Consider the following 22,062-nt stretch of genomic DNA (forward strand, 5'->3'; position numbering starts at 1 on the left):
GTTGTTTACGCTCAGTTACATAGCAACAGGTTCATTTTAAGCTGCATTCAAGTACTTGATCCCGTTGAAAAAGGCATCAACCTGAGACAAGACTCTGTAAGAGGTTTGCTTTAACCATACATTCTGTCTTTTAAGTCTGAGGTTATCTTGTAATGTACATGTATGTCTTATATTCATAAAAGCACCACAAGTCGAAATTGTGTTTAGTTGGGATCACACATTTTGTGAATTTTTTTGGGGGGTAGGTAGCTTTTTCAAGATATGAGCTATTTATAGTCAACAACAATGAACGTTCATTTTTTATATTCCAAGGATTTAATCCTTGTCTGCATTGTTTTTATTAGCTGTTTAGAGTTATTATTCCCCTCTGTAATAATTAAATGCATGCACGTAGAAAAGGTTTGTTGAACATAGCTTTAGTTACTGACTGTGACTGACATCGATTGTAGCCACACGTGTCCAAAAACCTCTGTACGTGTCCAACTTTTTGAACCAATAGAATTCCTTGGTAGGCGGGACTTGATAGTACTGCCTCTGGGCCGAAGCCTGTCATTCCCGGGCGGATCGTTTGTTGTCAAGATGGAGTTCTTACTTGGAAATCCGTACAGTACTCCCGTGGGCCAGTGTATAGGTACGTTAGACCTGAAATTATTTTTTAAAGGCTTGCTGCTTCCTTCCCCCAACGTACTTTGAATGTGGGCCATCATATATTGTTTACTACTGGGCTCAAAGGTGGAAATAGCGAGCTAACGGGTGTCATCGTAGCAAACGTCATCTGCCTGGAATGGGCTCTCAGCTAATGTTAGCCAGCTAACCCATAACTTAGTCCGGTGTAATCACAAGAAATGCATTAAGTTGAATAACCATGCATATGTGTAGACACTGATTGCAGCCTAAGAAGATCAAATCAGGTTAACTGAAATTGACGCTATTGTATTGACATGACTTAAAGTGTCTTCAAGAGAGACCCAGATAACTTCCATACTTCCTTAGTTTCTGAACAATAGTTGACCAAACTGTGCGGTCAGCCTGGAGGTTTTTTCCCTCCAGTCTCGATACGGTGTGGTGCTTTTTCTCCCCAGGGGGGGCATATACGTGAGCTGCAGCATCCCTTTGGTGTAGTTGCATCAATATTTGCATTTCCCTTTTTGTTTTTCAAAGCAAGCTGAGATTCATAATAGTTGGTACCAAGGCCTGACCATGCCTTTATAACTGACAATGAGCCGGCTACTGACAACAGCTGTTTTATGAAGTATAAAGATAAGAATTTATGTTTACTTGAAGAATGTGAAAGTAGGAGTGTACTGTAGGTGCCGTAGGTACATTGAACTTTACTTTTTTTCGCCGTTTTTGTGAAAAAGAGTTAATGTTTTGGCAAACTACTCCTGCAAAACAGATGTGTGCGAGACTTTTAATTTCTCCCACTGTTTGTTTGTGCTTGCCTTTGACCAAGTGCAACAGCTGCTGTTTTTTTGGTTAAGTGTCAGAATTACTCATGTTTTTACTTTCTGCAGAGCCATGTAGTGCTTTAATCAAGCTCTCGACTGGGCAGAACCAGATGCATTTTTGTTTTTGCATGCAGCATGTCTTGGACCACCATCCCCCCTTCCATCACAGAATTGGCCTTGTCTCCTGCCAGATCTCTCCGGTTGAGCTGCTGCACTGTTTGGGGCTTGACACCCAGCTGTCATTTGCAGCGGTAGTGATCTGTACACCTCAGTGGAGGGGCAAAGTATCATCTTACCAGACACAAAGGGAATGTGAGAGTTCAAGCCTGACAGTGGAGATGTGTGGTAAATCTAATTGCTGTAAGAGCCCGATGCATTACCACAATTTGTGTCCATATTTAATAAAGACAACCAACCTTTGGCAGCTCTTACTATGACCATGGCACATGTATGAGAGGAAATGAATCGAATAATATCAAGACAAACGCATGGGACAAATAGGATATATGTGAGAGTGGAGACAACGAAAGGCAGGAATTAAAGAAGAGTCTTAAAAGTTCACTTTGTAGCCAGAGAAGGACTTTGTGGCTTTGTTGCCAAGTGCATGGCACAGCTTGCCTCTGTTAAAGCCATGTGATCGACTGGTTTCACTTGTGTGGTGTCAGTTCTCAGGGCTGGGGTGGGTGCTTTGACACAACACCGTGAATTAATGCACTTAGCAGGCATTTAACTCCATTAGTAGGCTCATGTTCAGTGTCCTTACAGTGTGTGTCACACGAATAGATCGGAGTTTTAGGGGGGCGTCCCTTCCTTCTGTCCTCTGCTGCCCGTGCTTTGCCCTGCCACAACATGACAATCCACTTGAGGAGATTACATGGGTTATCCCAGAAGAAGTAGCTGGTTAAATCTTTCAAACTCATGCTCTGGATGCTGTAGACTCAGAAGGTGGACTCAGAGGTGTTTTTAAGTGTTATTCATGTTTGAATTCACTGCATGCCTTTTTATTTTTGTAGATAAGTGGGTTTGTTGAAGCTGCCCAGCCTGTGAAAAGTTGATTTGAGAGGGGAGTTAAAGCATGAATAATTCATGGTTTTGAGGCATGTCCAGTGGTTGCATGGCCCCGTGAGACCCCTGGCTCTGGCATGACATCCTGCTAAGGGCCTCTGAGCTTCCCGCAGAGGAACATCTCCTGTCTACACTCAGGACTCATCTAATGACGATCTATGCAGTCAGAACCTGTATCGTATTTTGCTTCAGTAGAAAATCTTTTTTCTTTTTAAAAATTTTGCTCTAAGTCTCTGTGTTTCTATAAAACGGCAGCTTCCACAGACAGGATGGATGGATTTGGAGGGCTGCTGAGGAAGAAGGAGATGGAGCGGGGAACAGTGATGAATGCAGAGCCAGTTCATCTTTGTCAGCTTTCACAGTCTGGCTTCCTTATTTCCTCCTTGTAGCCAAAATGCTATTAAATGAAAGGGTGGAGTGTGAAGGCGAGAGCCGGTCATTGGAACTTCTGTTTTTCTGCATGTTGTAATAGTTAAAACTGAGTACACAGCTGGATCACTCACTGTCAGTCAGTGTGGCTTTCCCTCTGAGATCTCGGCTTTCCACTTCCCAACTGACTTCTTGGCTCTTTTCAGTTAATTTACTGGCGTTGGAGGCTTTGGAGGAGCATGTTTTTGGCAAAATTTTATTGCATGTTTGGGTTTACCGTGACAGCTGGAAACTGCAGCGTTGTGAAAATGAAATAGAATGGTAGTCTGGTGATTACGGATCCAAGACTTCATCCAAACCTCTTCTTACAAAGATTACTCTTACGTTTGGCTATATTTATGGCGCTTGCTTGCACACAGTGCTCACATCTCAAAAAGGGAACTTAATAGCTTTTTCATCTGTATTTATAATTGCAAAAACAAACAGTTAAAAGTAGTACTGAGTTAAATCTTGTCACATTTTCCATTGGTCTATTTATTATTTCAGTAATCTATATTTCTACTGATATGAGCCATGAGCTCTGAATGAAAGAATGAGATTGCAGCCTTGAGGTGACTGTAGTAATGATTTAGCATAGGGCTGTTCGATATAACGATATATATGACGATATAAAAACGTCTATCGTTTCATTTTAAGCTGTGTTTGTTTTGTGGTGTTGCAAAATAAACTGTTTACGGCAATATTTTTTCATCGTTTTGATGGTCACTGTAGTGGCTATATTAATTTCTTAAAGTTCTCTATTTCTCTTATATTGAATATAACCACACTACTGATGGACAAGCGCCTGTTTTTATGCGTTGTCGTTAGCAACAACGACGGTAACACCATCGCGTGTCCGCTTGTTTATGTTCCACATAAACCTTTCACAATAAAGCTCAAGATCCTGTTGAGACTTTTCAAAATAAACCGAATCACGTGAAAGAGCAGATTATTTACGGATGAGAAGTAAAAAAGAGCCGCCAGGTGCTAAAAAAATAGACCTTAGACTCAAACGTTAGAACAGGCTTTTCCCCGCAGCACCCTGTGTAATAAATACAAAGAAAACGGCGGCTGTTACAACTTATGTCTAAAAATGTATTGTTTCATGCATCGGTTAAAACACTCGACTCCAGGTACATGACGCGCAGCTGGAAACACTTCCTGCAAGTCGAGCTGCCCGAGATTCACAGAATTTACAGAAAATGTTACATTTTTGTGATTTATATCGTTATTGGGACGATAGAATTCTTATATCGGGATATGAGATTTTGGTCATATCGCACAGCCCTAATTTAGCACTACATGAATGAAATTGAATTGAATGCAAACAAGCGAGGTGGCTGGGGTTAGGTTAAGCAGCATGGTCATTCGGGAGGGGCTCAGGATATGGCCTACTTCCCCTCATTGCAAGAAACCAGTTGAGGTGCTTTGGCAATCTGACTGGGATGCCTTGTGGAGGGTGAGGTCTTTCAAGCATGAGAGGAGGCTCCAATGCAGAACCAGGACATGTTGGAGAAATTATATCTCTCGGCTGGCTTGGAAACCCTCAGACGAACTGGAGGAGGTTTCCCTGGGGGAGGAATGTCTAGACTGCTGCCTTGTGACAGATCCAGATAAGCAATCGAAGATTGATGGATGGACAAGTCTGCGACCACATGCTGGCTTATTTACACAAGTGTGCTTGTGATGTTATGTAAATGAGGGTTGCTTTAATCAGTGTGGTTTAGCTTGAGAACAACTGAGCCTGGCTAAAATGCAGCACCATGGTAACACATGAGACAGCTGGCATTGTGCAAACCATGAATTTTTCTATCAAAAGTAACATTTCGTTGGGTGCAGCCCCAGCGCTGGTTAATGTCCACAACTTATTATTCTGCAATAGTCACATTTTGTGTCGTTGCACAACTGAGTCTGAACTTATTATATATACTGATGTGTCTCTTGTTATAAGTGGTAACTGATTTTAACTGACATCCTAACAATCATAATTTGTGTCACTCAAACCTTGCCTTTTGCATAGACCGTACACTGCAGTTAGCTTATTAACATAACAGTTGAACTCTTTGTGTTTTCCTCCAGAGAGAGCAACAGATGGAGGCCTACAGAATGAGGACTGGACCCTCAACATGGAGATCTGCGATATCATAAATGAAACCGATGAAGGGTAAGCGCCTTCATTATTATTATTATTAGGTTATAATTTGCTTTATCAAGTGGGATTAGCAAGGGTATTTAACCCAAAATGACTTAAGTTCCTGCTGTGGTTTGTAATGAAACATTCATTGTTTTATCACACAGTGGCTAACTGAGAGGCTCGAGCAAATAATACACTGCCCACTGTTCTTTGCTGACAGACACTCTACTACACATGGCCTTTTGTTTCTTTAGGTATGACTGACCAACTGTCTTATTGTCTGAATAAATGAATGAGTGAATGAATGAATAGATTCTCATGTCAGCCTCCCACACTGAAAAATACCAAGCCTGCACTTGGTGAACATGTCTCCCAAATTATATAGATTTGCAGCCATAAAACCAGACGATTGGCATTTATTTTATTGAGCTTATACAAATCTTTGTTTATTATTACTAACATGGAAAGCTTTATCTGGGCATGGAGAAATTCTGCGGCTCCTGGTGGTTTGGGAAAATAAATTAGAAATATTTAGGTGAAGTGTATTTTATTTGTGTTTAGTTATTTTTTTAACTTGTAGTTCTAAATTGGAAGATTATTGTGATATTGAAATATAAAATAAAATAATTTTATTATTTTTCATCGCTCAAAATAAGCGTCATACTCGCGGAAGCCGGTGTACCCGCCGAAACGCCGTGCATTTATCGAGACTTTCAAACCCAGGTAGGCCAATTATTGATCTTCGGATCCACATTATGTTGGCAGCTGTTCTCCACCATGAACTACCGTATGTTAAAAACAAACACTGCTCACGCCTCACAGATGACAGCTTACAGTCCTGCGTAAAGATGAAAGTGACTTCGTACAGCCCCGATTTGCAGACGCTGTGCGCAGAGGTTCAGGAGCAGAAGTTCCATTGAAAACATACCACGGCAGACCCGCTGCTTTTCAGCATCTCTTTATTGACCACTTTTCACACACAGTTGCTGTACATACAGCTGGCTGTAGCTGTTCAGCTCACAGCCCGACAACACAACAGCAGAAAGAGCACAGACTTTAAGGCGGCGAGGCGTGATTGCGGGTGCCGCTCAGGTGCGTCCGACTCCCATGCAGCGGCGCTGCAGACCACGCCCCGCCACACACATTAACCAGGTAAAATACATATTTAGGCAGAATTTTGCAAATATCTATTTTTCATTTTTTAGCAGCATAGTGCTTTTTTTCCAATTACTTTTTAAAAGTCAGGTCAACGCTCCAAAAGCCCAAAGGCGATATAAGGGTGGCGGCTCACAACAGTTTTTGTTGCTACATGGATGATTTTAGTTAAGCTGAGTGTCTTTCCTTTTTTTTTTATTATATTTTTTTAAGAGTTCAAAATGTGTTAATTACATAAATAAAATAAAATTTTCTCTGTAGCACTTCATGGATTTCATAAGCAACACACTTTAGTTGCTCTGTGGATTCTTTTAAAAAGAAGTTAAAAACTTTGCTGACCCCTGAGTTAGACCTTTGGCCACAAATAAGTAAATCTGAATGACTGTTTTAATCAGAATGCACTAATAATATTGTTATTAATTGGGTTCTACTTTGCATAATATAGTGATTATAACTGCCATGCAGAAAAGCCCATAATATCAGAATTAATTACCACAAAACACTGGCTCGTAGTTAGTGTACAAGGTGTGATCAGAAAGTTCCAGGATTCCTCAAAAAAGCTGAAACCGTACTTACTAACCGCATTGACATTTTTTTGACAAGCTTCCCCTCATGGTTGTCTCTCATTCAGCTAAAGAGAACTCATTTTCCTTTTCAAGAAACTGGTTTGTTATAATTTGAGGTTTACTACTTCTGCTTTACACTTTTATTTGCTGTGTTCATAAAGGGACACATGGTTAACTCGGTAGCGTACAATTGTCGGGTAGCATTTAAATGAAGTTCAAATGGTACTAAGGAAGGCACTAAGAAAACATATCCCCCACACCATTACACACATTACGGTTGATGCAAGGGAGGATGGATCCACTCTTTCATGTTGTTTATGCCAAATTCTGACCCTACCATCTGAATGTCATAGCAGAAATTGAGGCTCATCAGACCAGGCGGTGTTTTTTCCAGTCCTTTGCTGTCCCAATTTTGCTGAGCCCGTTCTTAGCCAACAGGAGTGGCACCTGGTGTACTCTTCTGCTGCAGAAGCTGGTCTGCTTTGAGGTTTGACACGTGTGTTCAGAAATGCTGTTTTACGTACCTTAGTTGTAACGAGGCATTTTTACCCAGAAGACTGAAACTGACTGGATATTTTCTCTGTTTCAGACCATTCTCTGTATTCACTAAAGATGGCTATGTGGGAAAATCGCAGTAGTAATACTCAGATCAGCCTGTCTGTCACCAACAACATTGCCACGTTCAGTGTCGCGTAAATCACCTTTCTTCCCCATTTAGTGGTTAAAAAAAATAATTCAAGGAGGGCATAGAAAATGGTGATGACAGTACTTTTATGAAACAGTTGAAAAGACCATTTTGAAGGGTTTATTGGTCTAATATAAATAGAAAACCTTTTTTGTACTTTTTTTTTTTAACAGAACAGTTTGATCACGTCTTATCTCAGGAAAAAGTCTTAACCTGTTACAGACATTGATGCATGATAATCAGACACTTCCATTTTCTGTTAAATAGCTAAATGTATTTTTTGCTTCCCCTTTTACTTTATTTTTTACATTCTTCATGCCTACACACACTCATTGTCTTGACATGCGACACAGGCGCTCTCTGGGTCACGCTTGCAAAACAGAAGGCATGAGAGAGGGAGTTCAGCTTCACAGAACTTATTGTCTTCAAGATGTTTAGCTAGATAGATCGAGTCTCCTTAATTCCAGACTTTGAAATGCAGCACAAACATTTGTGCGACGTTTTAACACATGCTAATGTGTGCATTTAATTATGAAAGTTTGACAGCAGATGGTAAGGACTAAATCAAGATATAGCGAAAATACATGTACAGGAAACAACAGGGAACTGTGGAGAGAATCAGAAATGCAGGGTAGATTATATTCAATAAACTCAGTCATGTGCAGAGGGCTGTCTGGGACCATATATATATAAGACAATATGCTTCCCTCCATTTCTCTCTGTTTCAGCTCCTTCACTCTTTAAATGTACTGTAGCTCAGTAGGTAGTCCATAAAAGCGTACCGTCTCATCTGCAATGAAGATGGACAATGTTAGGCCGACAGCCAATCTGAACTCTTCATGCATGGGCAGCTTTTGATCTTGCTGTGGGACAGACTTACAGTATAGTCACACAGAGAGAAAAGAGTGAGACAGATGGTGTGACAGTACTTCTCTGTTTTAGTCAAATAGATATGCTGACGGACTTGAATCGCATCTGTTATTGTGGCACACAGGAGAGTTTATTCCATCAAAGTCGGTGACGTTACGCTCACTATAAGCAGAGGGTACTTTGTGCAGCTGTAACTTTCTGCTGTTCCTGTCTAGGCCAAAAGATGCCATGCGGGCACTGAAGAAGAGACTGAGCGGCAACAAGAACTACAGAGAAGTTATGCTCGCACTAACCGTAAGTTCATACTTCTTCTTGGAACTATATTGCAAAACTAGGAATAAAGTCGCTGAATATATGAGCAAGGCACTGGTAGACAAAAATGACTCACTGGGCCATGCCCATGGTGTTGATGCTTTTCAGTGTGTAGGTTTTTAATGTCACATTAAAGGGAAAACACTACTGATCTTGTGCTCCTGGTCATTTTATTTTGCTCTGTCATCCTCTGCCTTCCACTGCATGGCCTGTGTTTTTCTGCCTCTTCTTTCCATTTGTTTACAGTGGCTATGCCCTTTGAGCTGTCTTTATGTCCTCCCACATCTTTGATAGCTCTGCTAGTTGGAAGGCCCTGTGTGCAGCAAAATACTGACTAAGTCTGCCTTTTCTCTGCTGCTCCCCCCCACACACACAAACTTTTTTAAAGCATCTTTGTTTAATCCTCTCTCTTCCTGTAGGTATTGGAGACATGTGTGAAGAACTGTGGTCACAGGTTTCATGTCCAGGTGGCCAACAGAGATTTTATTGATGGTGTTTTGGTAAAGATCATCTCCCCCAAAGCCAACCCCCCAACGATCGTACAAGACAAAGTGCTGTCTCTTATACAGGTATTGGAGCGCTCTCTGTATTTGCTGTTTTTAAATGATAAAATTCTTTTGCAACATATTTTCTTTTTGCTTTTACCAACACACTCCATTGCAGAATTTTAAATCAGGTGGGCACAACATGCGCCACTTCACACGTGTTGCACAACAGCTTCAGCCTTTTGTGATTTTATCTGGTTACCTGAGGTCACCTCAGCCAACAGATGATGTTCTCCATTTCTCTTTTTTGCGCTCCCTTAAATATTAATAGGAACGTTTTGAAGGAGATCCTGTGGATAGCCTTCTTGTAGAGATATTTGACTAATTTAAAAAAAAAAAAGAAATTCCCTAAGCATTGGAGCAAAATAATGTCCGTACTAGTAATGTTACGTGCTTTCATTCAGTTGTTGTTGTTGTTGTTTTTTTTAGTTGGTTTTATTAATACCAAGAATTGAGAGCATACTAAATAATTTGTCTGTGTTTTGACAGGCCTGGGCAGATGCCTTCAGGAGTAGTCCTGATCTAACTGGGGTGGTGCATATTTATGAGGAACTGAAAAGGAAAGGTGTTGAGTTCCCAATGGCAGACCTGGATGCACTGTCTCCGATTCACACACCACAGAGGGTAGGGAAGAAATACACAAATACATTCATTCACTTTTTTGGGTACACTTTTTTTTAGTGCTGGGTTGTACCAATGTTTGCCTTCAGAGCTGCTTTAATTCTTCATAGCATAAATCCAACAAGGTGCTGGAAACGTTCCTCTTTGTTCATGTGAACATCACAGCATCACACAGTTGCTGCAAATTTGTCAGCTGCACATCCACGATGGGACTCTCCTGTTTCATGTTGTTTATCCCAAATGCTGACCCTACCATCTGAATGTTCCAACAGAAGGGGCAACATTTTTCCAATCTTATGTTGTCTAATTTTGGTGAGCCCATTCAAACTGTAGCATCACTGCTCTTCTGTTATTTTAGACCATCAATTTCATGTTTAAATGTACTCTGTGTTCAGAGATGCTTATGGTTATCTGAGTTAGTGTTGCCTTCCTGTCAGATCAAAGCAGTGTGGTCCTTGTCCTCTGACCCCTAACATCTGCGAGGCGTCTATTTTTATCCAGAGAACTGACGCTTGCTGGATATTTTCTCTTTCAGACCATTCTCTGTAAATGCCGGACTTAGTAGATAAGCTTTTGCTGAAATACTCAGACCATCTTGTCTGGTACCAACAACAAGTGTCAAATTCAAGGTCAATTAAATCACTTTTCTTCCCCATTCTGATGCTCGGTTTGAACTTTAGCAGGTCGACCATCCCTTCTTGGATTTAATGTCTGAGTTGAGTTCCTGCCCCTGACCGATCTGTTATTTGTGTTAATAAGCCATTGAACAGGTGCACCTAATAAACTGGCCTAGAGTTTTGCTTTTTGGGGTTTTTGTTTTATTTATTTATGTATTTATTTTTATCATAGGGGACACCAGAGGTAGATCCAGCCATGGTCAAGTACCTTGCCCCAACCTCACCTGATCCCACGACTCCTAAACCTGCCTCACCCGTTCCCCCTGCCACACAGGCCCCTGAAATTCCCAACCCCATCACAGCAACTCCTGAACAGGTGAGGGACACCAACCTTTGTTCAGCTAAATTAATTCACACAGCATTTTTTTTAAATAATTTTTGAATAAAAAAAGCATTTTTCAGTGTTTAGTGAGTTTAAAACTTAAGTACAGTTTCAACTTACGCTGCTGTGCCGCTGATACCAAATTAGTCCAAATGTTTTTCATTGACCTTTGATCTTGTGTGCTTTCAGATTGCCCGGCTGCGTAGTGAGCTGGACGTAGTGCGAGGAAACGTCAAAGTCATGTCGGAGATGTTAACTGAGATGGTCCCAGGTCAGGAAGAGGCTTCTGATCTAGAACTGCTTCAGGTTAGATTAATACACTATGAATTTCACTATAATGCATTCAGTAGTTGCCTGTGTTGTGTACAACTTCATTGTAGTTAAAAAGAATAAAAATCCAAACAAAATAAAACCCAACTTGGCATAAATTTAATTCAATTCTTAATGCATATCAGAAGACATTTGCCATTCTGAAGAACAAGTCTTTAAAGATCACAGATTTTTCTGTCACATTCTTTCTTATCAGAAGATTTATTTTAGGCTCCTGTGAATTCTTTTCTTTATATACACCCCCATGCATGATGTGCATTCAGAAAGCCAAATTCTTTCCAACACTGCTTTTAACTGCCAAGTGTTGTAATTTTGTGCAGCCACCAGGGGGTGTTATGGGCTAAGTTTCATGCTAACCTGCCAAGGGCCATTTTTCTGTGGTAAAATTCCTTAAACTGGCAATTAAGCAGGTCAAATCGCAACATTTTCTCATGCAAGCTCATGCAGATTTTAATCTTTGAAGGCCAGAAACCCCTCAGGTATTTGTATCAGCTCCAAGTATCTGGCCCCGGGCTAAAGAGCCTGTGCCAGTGTAATTGTTATGTAGTACCTGACTCACTTTGCTATTTATTTCAGGTAATGTAGAGAAAACTGTAACAGAATTTAGTTAAACAAATATTTTTGACTTGCTTAAAACTAAAAGCCTTTTGTATTATATTTATAGAAAGCTCTCCACCCATTCGTGAGTCATAAATAAGCAGCATAACAGTTTATGTACTGGCAAATGGAGTGGTTTATAGAGGGTTTTTTGAGTCATCAGTAGACAGACAAACACACGCTTGACTGTCTGAGTATGTGTCAGCTTGTCCGTTTCTTTACAGCTCACTTTTTCTCAAATTGATTTATAACTTAATATATTGATCAATCTGTTCATGTGACACTCTGTCAAGGAGCTGAACAGAACATGCCGAGCTATGCAGCAGAGAGTGGTCGAGCTGATTTCGCGCGTCTCTAATGAGGAAGTGACCGAGGAGCTCCTACACGCAAATGATGACCTCAACAACATTTTCCTCCGATACGAGAGGTGAATTCAATCAAACTGCATTAGTGTCACAAAAAGAAATACTTGTTTGTGTATTTTGGTTACTACCTCGATCACTAGTGCTTGTTAGTTTTTGCTTTTCTGGTTTGGCAAGATCTCGAGCACAATTTAAAAGATGACTCTCTAGATATCATTAGACCTAAGCTTATCAGGTTTTCTTGAAAAAGAAAAACCTGCATGACACAGATCGCGATATAACAGGTCAAACGGACTCACTGTACTTCATAAGGTTACATAAGTGGGTCAGATCAGTTAAGATAACTGAATCATTATGAATCGAGATTTGCGATTGTCCAAATATTGCACGGTAAAGCACTGTGCATTGTTTATGTGCTCTGTGGGCTCTTAATGCTAAAACTTTTCTTTCATCGTGTTTGTGTTAAAAGAGCGTTTAAGCTCAGAGAGCATGTGGCAAAGTGTTAATTGTTTTGTTTTTTGTTTTTTTTCATGTTGCTCACAGGTATGAGAGGTACAGGTCAGGTAGAGCTGCACAGAACAATGGGGTGAGTACCATCAACAAAGAGTAGAAACAAAGAACAGAGGCCTACTGGCTGAAATTGCATGTTTTCTTTTTGCACGTATCATTATTCTATTCTTTTTTTCACATTTCACTACATATACCTTTGCCTAACATTATGGATGCTGTGAGAGATGATTCAAACATTATCTGAACTAATAATCCCCCTCAACTGTTTACCATAGCAGCATTCATTTGTAATGCAAGTGGAATGCATTTTAGTGCTTTGTAAAACTGAACGAGCTGAGCGCTGCCAAACTTCCATTAAAAAGTGCACATTTGCCAGTTTGAGACATTTGCCAATGGACTGGGCCATCTCTCACTACATCCCACATAGCTGTTTGTGTTTGCAGCTTGTTGATCTTTCCGTGTGCTCTGTCTGTTTGTGTTGTGGCTAGCTGATGGAGGCAAGTATAACACCACGACCACATTCAGTCCAAGCCAGTGTGCTGGGATGAACTGAGTGATGACTGTCAAAACGTCTGTTATATGAATCTCGTGTTTAGAGCCTTGTGATGTGTGAACACTGGTTCTACTGTTTGAAACTAGATGTTTTATTTCCTTCCCTCCACCTTTCATGGTGTTCCTTCTCACACATCTGTAATCTCTTGCAGCTGTTTATTCGGCTCCATTATTGCTCCTTTGCATAGCTGCCAATCCATGACTGCTGGTTTAGAGTGTTGTCTGAAATTGTGTAGCATTTCTGCAGCTAGAAGCATTTCTTCTCATTTAAAAAAAAGGAGAAAAAGCAATAATTTAATCTTTTACTTGGTGTCACAAATGCTGCATAGTTGCATTGTTTTATATTTGTAGTTAACGAGTATATTTCACTTGCTCTCCTCTTTTCAGATGTTAACTGAAGCCACAGAGGACAACCTGATAGACCTGGGCCCAGGATCCCCAGCTGTGGTAACACCCAGGATCACATCCAGCCCTCCACCTAGCTCCACTGTTGGAGCCATGGCTTCTCCTGCCCGCAACCCCACTGCAGCATCCCTATCCAGTGCTCTAGCTGGACTTGGTAAGGATAAAACATAATGAAATCTATTTTTTAGGATAATAAAAGGTGCACAAGAAGCACCTTTTTATTGTTGTAAAATTAAAATTTTCCTAATAATCCATTCGAGATCCATACAGACAAAGTAAAAGCATGTTTTTAGAAATTGTTGGAGCTTCCTGTCCTCTCAAATCCCTGCAGACCTTTGCTGGTTCTTACATGACAAAAGTTAAATTTGTAGCTAATTGTTTTTAACTAATTGCAGTAAAATTCACTGAAGTGTTGTGGTTCAACCTTAGAGGGATTACCTCTTATATTTTGTGCAGTAATATATGGTAATTACACATTGCCAAACTGGAGTGTTGTAAGTCTGGTCTATAATTAGGACGTCTTAAACTTTGCTGCATTAATTTTAAATTCATTTCTCTGTGCCACTTCTTTCATCCTCTTTCATTTTACTTTAATCTTTGCTCTTCTCCATGTTCTGCTGTCTCCTGCCACCCTCTTGATCCAGATGTAGGCTCAGAAAGCCCGAGCGGTACCCCGTCGTCTCAATCGGCCCAGAACCCGGACGACTTTGACATGTTCGCACAGACCAGGGGGAGCTCTCTGGCTGAACAGCGCAAAAAGTAGGTCTACATTTAATTTAGCTCCCTTAATGTAATTTATTTTGACAAATAGCTATTTGTAATGTGCTCACTACATTTCTGAAATGCTTGATATCCGGTTATATTTCCTGGAGTGCCTTTTGAATTCCTATCGGGACAGGCTGGATGTTAATCTGGTATTTTCTCCCTGCGGCTAGTTTATTGTGTTACTTTTGGCTAAGTTGTGAACAAAGGGGTCCACTGGGGTGTGTTTTAGCTCAAGGGTCTATGCCATGAATCAACAAAATCCCTAGTTTGGACAGAACTGAAGACTTTTGTTGCACTTTATTCTTCTCTTTCTTAAGAAGAAATGTCTTGCTTGTCTTCTCTTTGGACAGAGATGATATTAAAAAAAGCTGTCAGACATCATCTTTGCTCCTAATTCTTTTTATGTACAGCTTAATTCTTCTTAATCTGTTTCTGGTTTTGTACACAGTGTAAAATATGAAGACCCTCAGGCTCTGGGTGGCCTGGCCTCTGCTTTGGGTGTTAGACAACAGAATACAGGAGGGGTGAGTACAAATAAGCATGGCTGACGAGCTTTTTTAGCTCTCTGCATGTGATGGCTTGTAACACTGAATACTTTACAGTGACATTTGTCCTGATGAAGTGCTTCTTGAACTTTGACCAAACAGAGGCTTGAGGTTTTCTCATTTTTGAATACCTCAAATATAGTGCTGTTGTCTATAGTGTCTATGCCAGTCATAAGCATATAAATGAGTTTTATGTACAGAAGATGAGAGCAAAGTCTAACTGGGAGTTTTTATACTGTATCTGAACCACTGGTACTTTTTAGCCATTAGTGTCAGCACTTCTCCCAGTTATTAAAAAAACATGCATTTAGGTTTCTCGTTCTTCAAAGCAGATGTCTTTCTTCTTCCTTTAATCTGCTCATCTCTAAAGTCAGTGCTCACAGAAACTCTAAATCACTGACTAGCTTCAAGATTTTTAGTCATTCTCTCTGAGCACACATTGCAGTATATTTGCTTGGCTATCTCTAGGTACACATACACAAAAAGGTGGCACCATTCTTTAGTTGCCTTAGGTGATTTATTCCTTGTTTAGAACGTATACTTCACTGAGTTTTAAATCTCTTCTTTTTTCCTTCTTTATTTTCCTCATTTTCATCTTTATGCAGTGATCCTTTGCCATTTTCTTATGTTGGCCTCATTTATTCCCTCCTCTCTCAGTCGTCTTTTGCACATTTGACTTCTTCTCTGTCTTTCTCTCTCTGCACTTTGTGCTATGCTGTGGTGGTGGGGCCTTTCTTCTTTTGTGTAAGGTGTTATTCTGTTGTTGATTCAGCTGAGGGTTAAAGGGGATGATAACCCAGCAGATCAGGAGCTGCCCATAGACAGCTGGCTTATTACCCAAGGAATGGTGAGGACTCTATCCACAGTGTGTCCTCCTACCCCTCCCTCATGTCCACCTCATGTCAGCCTCCTCCAGCATTGTCCATCATCCTCATGAGCTGCGCTTCATTTTCAGCCTCATCTCACCTTTTTCCCAAATCTTCCCAACAGTCCTACTTCCAAGTGGCTTTTCCTTCTAAGAACATCCATGTCCATGCCTAGTTTAGATATTGTACTGTAGTCTTGGGCAATATGTCATTACAGATATTTAAACTAGGGCTTATTTTGGAATCTGCTTCTTCTGAGTTACACTTACAGTCATGATAAAAAGAAAACACACCCTCTTTCAGCTGGAAGTTTTTACATAACAGGCCATAAAAAAAAACAACTAGCAAGTCTTAAAATGAGGTAAATACAGCCTCAAGTACAAAACATGGCATATTACACTGTGTCACTTTCCAGGAAATTCACCTCTTGGTCAGACTGTGCAATGCTCAGGGAAATTGCAAAAAACTCACGAGCTACAGGCCTCAGTTAGCATGTTAAATCCATTAGAAAAAGACTGAACAAGTGTGGTTTATAGTATAAAGTGTCTTCTTTCTAAAAAGAACATGCAGCAGCGTGTTTGTAAAACTGCATTTGAATAAACCACAGGACTTCTGCAACAGTGTCCTTTGGACTGATGACACCAAGGTGGAGATATTTGGCTATAATTCAAAGTGGCGAACAGCATATCAACAAAAACGCCTCAAATAAAGTGTCAAGCACAGTGGTGGAGTGGTGAGGATTTGGGCTTGTTTTGCAGCCACAGGATATAAACACCTTGCAGTCACTTTTCTAGAGGACAACAACTAAAAGCTTGGCCCAAATTGTGTCATGCAACTGCACAGTGATCCTAAACACAGCAGCAGATCTACAAAAAATGACTGAAAAAGAATGGCGTGGGCACCCAAGTTTGTGAATTCGGTAACTCAAGAACAAGGTGACGTAGAATTTTCAAACTGATTTTCAGCGACTTTGACCTCAAAGTCAGAGTAAGCTTTCTGAAGGCAATGTAGGATTTTGAAATTGATAGCATCTCCACCAGGAGGCTGAGAGAGGAGTAGCACTGGCGGTTGTTAAATTTAAATTTAAATCAAATTTAATCATTTTAGAAGATGCTAAGAATCAGATGGTTTTTTTTGTTTGTTTTTTATTATAACTTTGTATGTAAAACTGTAAAATTGACAAAGGGGTACTTTCTTTTTACCCTGACTGTAGCTCCCAAATTGGTTGGCATATTAATACAGAATTTCTTTTATCCATACTGCCCACCTCTATTGTACTCTGTTGACCCAAGCGTTAAAGACTATACTCATTACTGGTGCTCACATTAACCCCTCCATGGATGTTAAAATGAGGCTGATGGGTCGCTAGGAACTTTGACCAAGCTCCATCATCATTTAACGGTCACTCACTAAAAAAGCGGAGGAGTAGAGATGCTCCTGCTACACAGCAAAATCCAATCAGCGAATCCAAGTACTCATGAAATATCAGCCAAGCATAAGAGAATTATTAAAAGTGATTGTGGTTTGCTGCGTAGTGGTGAGTATTTTGTCAGTTGTCCTCTAATGGTCTGTGGATCTTAGATATTATACAGTTCACTATTACCTCACATTCTAACACATAAACCAACTAACAGATGAAGCAGTAGATGTAGAAGAAGATGATATGTTGATTTTATAAATGTTCAGCACAATGTTATACACTGTGAAGTTATATCAGTGTTATTGTTGTGAGTCATAATGAGGACAGACTTCTTTTTGTGCTCTTTTTCTATTTTTTCCTCCCTTTTTTCACACAGCTGCATGCATTTTTTCACTGCCACTCTGCCTTGGCCAATCTTTTGATATGCATAACCTGTGATCTCACAAGGAAACCCCACCAGTGTTTTTCTAGTGTCTGTAAAGGCCTTAGGAAATGGGTTTTGTTCTCTCTAGTTAACTTTGAGACTGGGCGATGGTCTTTAACTTTGTCAAAATAGATGAAATTAATGTTGCAGACTTTAATTTTTAAAGGGTTCAAGTAACTTTTAAAAAATTTACCAGTTACTCCTCAGAGGAGGTTTCTTGAGTCACGGTTAAAGTTCACCTTCGCCTCCTCCTGTAATGCCTCAAACTCCTTAATCACTCTGATTATTTGGTGCTCACACAATCTTGAACACAAATGGACACCATCCAGTCTGACATGGCTTCCATCACCAGTGTCACTACATGCCATGCAGCGATGCTCATGCTCTGTGCGCCCTGTGTTTTTGAGTGTGTGTGTGTGTGTGTGGGTGGGTGTGCAGGGTTCCCGTGCCTCTCGACAGTCCCTGTGCTTTCAGCCTTTTCCAACCAATCAATCTCTTAATCACGTTCAAGTGATTTGCTAATTAACTAATGATGCGGAATAATTAGCACGGCTGTGTGTGACATTAGTCGGCAGCTGTTAAGCCATGTCAGCAGTACAGAGTTAATGAGAACAATACACAGGCCGGCAAGTCCTCTTCTTATACAGAGGAGTGCTCGGCAGCAGGTCGTTGCACATGATAAAACAATAATGGCACAGAATCAAGAGAGGTTGAGTGTCTTTCAAGCATTTTTTTTATTATTATTATTGTTTTTCTTTTTATCTTTTCTCCTGAGCCTCTGGTGATTCTTGTTTTTGTGTGTGTGCGTGTGTTACGTTGTTTTTGTTGTCGTGTGGCTTTGTTGCTACCCCTCGTTGTTGTCCATGGCTTTGCTCCATAGATCCCAGTATCGCAGTCCTCTGTCATGGATGACATAGAGGAGTGGCTCTGTACTGACGTGGTGAGATTTTAATTTTTCTTTTTTTTTTAACCTTGATTAACATTTTTGTTTTTCTACCCTCTCTTTCTCCCTCTTTTCCACCCTTAAAGCACTTTTCATCCAACCATTTCTTATAACTGCATACATTTGACCTTGGTTTTCTTTTTCCTTAAAATCTTTACCGTAATCATTCACCTTAATCATTTCCAGCAATCACTTACATAACTGTTTGCCATGAGGTGAGACATATGTGCTAATGTTAATTAACCTAAAGCAGCTGCAATGGTCTTCTTTAACTTGTGCATGTGGTGGTTGTGGTGGTGCTCTAGAAGGTTTCTCATTATGGAAAATGTGGGGAGGATGCATGACAGACGGATCCTTCATGAGCCACTGGGTTTGAAGTTTGTGGGAACTTTACAGGCAGCTGACTTGTGCCGCTTGTGCTGTCGATTTTACACTCACATTAATTAACTCCGTTCTTGATAGTTTTCTATAGAAATTTGTGTCTTATGTCATGTTTTTTCTTCTTCTTCTTAATAGAAAGGTGATGCTGCTGAAGAAGGGGTAACTAGTGAAGGTATAGTCAGTTGATTCACACCTATGGGTGTGTTCTGTTCGCTCAAATGTGTGTGGGAATGATTGAGAGTCTTAACACTGTGACCCTCAGCTTCCATGTTTCTGACAAATCAATTTGTTTCTTTCAGAATTTGATAAGTTCCTGGAGGAGCGAGCTAAGGCTGCAGACACTCTGCCATCTCCCCCAGGATCTAACCCTGCTAACCTCTCCCACCCCGCCCGTGCCCCGAGTGGCTCCCATAAGAAGACTGAACGGACGGAAGATGCCCTCTTTGCCTTGTAGACTGTTCTCAGAGGACCTCGGTTTCTCTCCAGGGCATCTAAAGGTCTTGGCCCAAAATGACCCCACCCGCCACCCTCCAAAACAATCCTCCTAGTCCCATTTCATTGCTGACTGGCATTGGTGTAGCAACTGATCTCCACCTCCTTGTTGTTATCTTGCCAGAGTGTTGCTCTAACCATCAGAGGTCCAACAAGTTTAATGCACATTACTGCGTTATGTTTTACTGTATATGGATGTATTAATCTGTCAGTGTGGGATGTACTGCTCGCAGCCCCGCATCTCATTCCATAACTCGCCACCAAAGGAGAACAACTTCACTTAACTGACATGTGGTTTAAAAATGTGACACCTGACCGTGAGATTACTGGGAAATTTCTCTGAAGGTCTACTCACAGAGTCAGTATGGAAGCATTTTATTAGGAGTATATTGTGTTATTTTACTACATTTCGGCTAAATGCTTATTTATGCATTAATTGTTTTATTTTTTTGTGTTATATACTGATCGATCAGTGCATTTGTTAAGAGTTGTGGATTTCTAGTTATGCTTAATACTGAGATATTCGTGGCAGGGCAGCGCCTCTTATTACCCAGTTTGCTTAAGGCACTGTAATGAACAGTTTCATGTTAGCAGGCTAATTTTGCAAACTAAGATTATAATATTAGCTAATCTCTTTAAAATGTGTATGCCAGCATTCCTCTAACCAAAGGGAATTAAGAATAATAAAAATCAAAAAATGTACTAGTTAGGATTCACTCTTATCTCGTATCTATTTCAGATAGCTAAGGGGAAGGAAGATGCTCATTGAAAAGCTACAAGAAGTTAATGTAGAAAAGTGCCGCAAACTGCAAACACTTTAAGCCATTCCAAAGAATATTGATGCTTTAATGACAAACTAGTTCTTCATTTTACCAATCGAAAAATAGTGACATTCACACGCTCAAAATAAGTTGCTGGATTGTCAAAATTTTCCTCCCCCTGCCGCGTTAATGTCTGTGCACTTTGAAGCAAAAAAAGAAAAATCTGTATTTTGTCTATTTGTGTTTACAAGATGCTTACTATTTTTCTAGGGGATGGGAAATGATCTTAAGAATGAGTTCATTTTGCACATAACTTTTCTAACTATGTAATTAGTGCGCTTGTTTGCCTAACAAGTGGATAGATGGACCATTGGACTGTTGGAAATTCCATAAAGATGCAACACAGAAATAAAGATTTAAATGATAATGTCAGCTTAGCACTGGCATCATAATCATCTACAAGACAAGTGTGCTGTGGTAACAGATGCATTCACACAGGCAAATCTTCACACACTCCATAGTATTTAATCAATATACCTCAAAATACAGAAATGGTGGTTTCTGTAAAAAATCTATTGGGTCATAATAATATCAGGATCACTGAAAGTATTATTTTGTTTTCCCCTTCTGTATTTTTATAATTCATGGTTAAAAAAACAACAAAGGGGAAACGAACAACTGATGTTTTTGAGGCCGAGGTTGAACCGTGCGGAAAGCAAGCACGATTTTGCGTTCTTTGATTTTGTGCAGTCAAACACATTACAGTTTATTTCCTGTGCATTTTCAACCTGCTATGATTCATCTGCTCTCATTGGAGCTCCTGCCAAGCATTTCTATGACCGACTGATTTCAGCAGAGTTGCTCTGTCGAGAAAGGTTTTGTCTTTGATCCGAGGCAAAATAGAAAATCCGTCTTATTTGCAGCTTTTTCCAGTTCATTTTAACACTGCACTTCAAACAGATTTTCTTTTTCTCCTTTCAGTCCATTTAAGACCAAAAGCCTTGTTAATCAGAGGCAGCCCATTTGCACCTCAGTTGTAAAGCTTCTTGCTAACATAGATGCAAAGGTGACATTAAAAATGTATTTGTGTAATCAATGTATTTTAGATTAAAAAAAATAATAATGATAATGAGCTTTAATTTTCTTTCATGCTGTATGGTTACACTTGGTTTTGAGGGTTTATTATCATTGCCAGATAACAAATATAAAAACATCTACCATGCAAGTTGAACAAGGACGGTTACTAAAACTGTAACAGGAGATTCTTTAAAGGGAACTTTGACAGTTTTCTGTGTTTGTGTGTTCTGTAACTTTGCATCTGTAACAGAGTGTATTGTGTTAACTTGCTCTTATGAAGCTTAAGTCCTGGTTGCAACATGTATTCCTCTAAATTCTGGCTATCTTTAAAGTGGTAACTGAATGTCTTTAATACCCGCGAAGCGGGATATTTAAGCTTGTGTTTTGTGGACATGGAATTGAGGCTTGTTTTCTATCGGTGGGTGCTCCATGTCTCTCTGGCTGTGCTGTCTGCTGCCATTACTAATGGTCAGATTTGTATTTGACCTAATGCACGTATGTAACTGCCCAATAAAACACTAGCAGTGTGTGACCTCTACCTCATAACTGTTTGTGGTTATTTTACACTTAGGGGATCTGTGACTAGTCTCTCTTTTCTCATGTACATGCTGATGCAACCCAGACTCAATCTTGTACTGTACTGGTCATTCATTGTGAAATGAGCCTTTCACCCTCTCACATGTGGTTGTTTATGGGCATTTGCACAACATAGATCCTTAAAAGAATCATTTTTTCCTTCCTTTACCTGAGGACCAAGACTAGCCAACTTTACAAACTCCGGCAAACAAACGGACGAGACTTATTGTTACACACTTGACCACCAA

General features: G+C 40.1%; 1 protein-coding gene across 2 annotated transcripts; it reads left to right on the forward strand.

The window, feature by feature from the left end:
* The first annotated feature begins 519 nt into the window (after nucleotides 1-519).
* tom1l2a (target of myb1 like 2 membrane trafficking protein a) lies at nucleotides 520-21,775 on the forward strand. 2 transcript variants are annotated; one of them, XM_080906231.1, is made up of 15 exons: nucleotides 555-631; nucleotides 5,001-5,085; nucleotides 8,547-8,625; nucleotides 9,063-9,212; nucleotides 9,678-9,812; nucleotides 10,659-10,802; nucleotides 10,998-11,114; nucleotides 12,029-12,162; nucleotides 12,641-12,683; nucleotides 13,547-13,718; nucleotides 14,209-14,323; nucleotides 14,778-14,853; nucleotides 18,465-18,524; nucleotides 19,044-19,080; nucleotides 19,208-21,775. In XM_080906231.1, the coding sequence occupies exons 1-15, from the start codon at nucleotides 580-582 to the stop codon at nucleotides 19,360-19,362; spliced, it is 1,554 nt and encodes a 517-aa protein (XP_080762357.1). In that variant the 5' UTR covers nucleotides 555-579; the 3' UTR covers nucleotides 19,363-21,775. The 2 variants fall into 2 exon arrangements, with proteins under 2 accessions (XP_080762356.1, XP_080762357.1); XM_080906230.1 differs by lacking the exons at nucleotides 18,465-18,524; nucleotides 19,044-19,080; nucleotides 19,208-21,775 and adding an exon at nucleotides 15,647-17,514 and having other exon boundaries at nucleotides 520-631.
* The last annotated feature ends 287 nt before the right edge of the window (nucleotides 21,776-22,062 follow it).

This window comes from Rhamphochromis sp. 'chilingali' (genome assembly GCF_963969265.1).
Source record: "Rhamphochromis sp. 'chilingali' genome assembly, chromosome: 15".
Classification (NCBI taxonomy): domain Eukaryota; kingdom Metazoa; phylum Chordata; class Actinopteri; order Cichliformes; family Cichlidae; genus Rhamphochromis; species Rhamphochromis sp. 'chilingali'.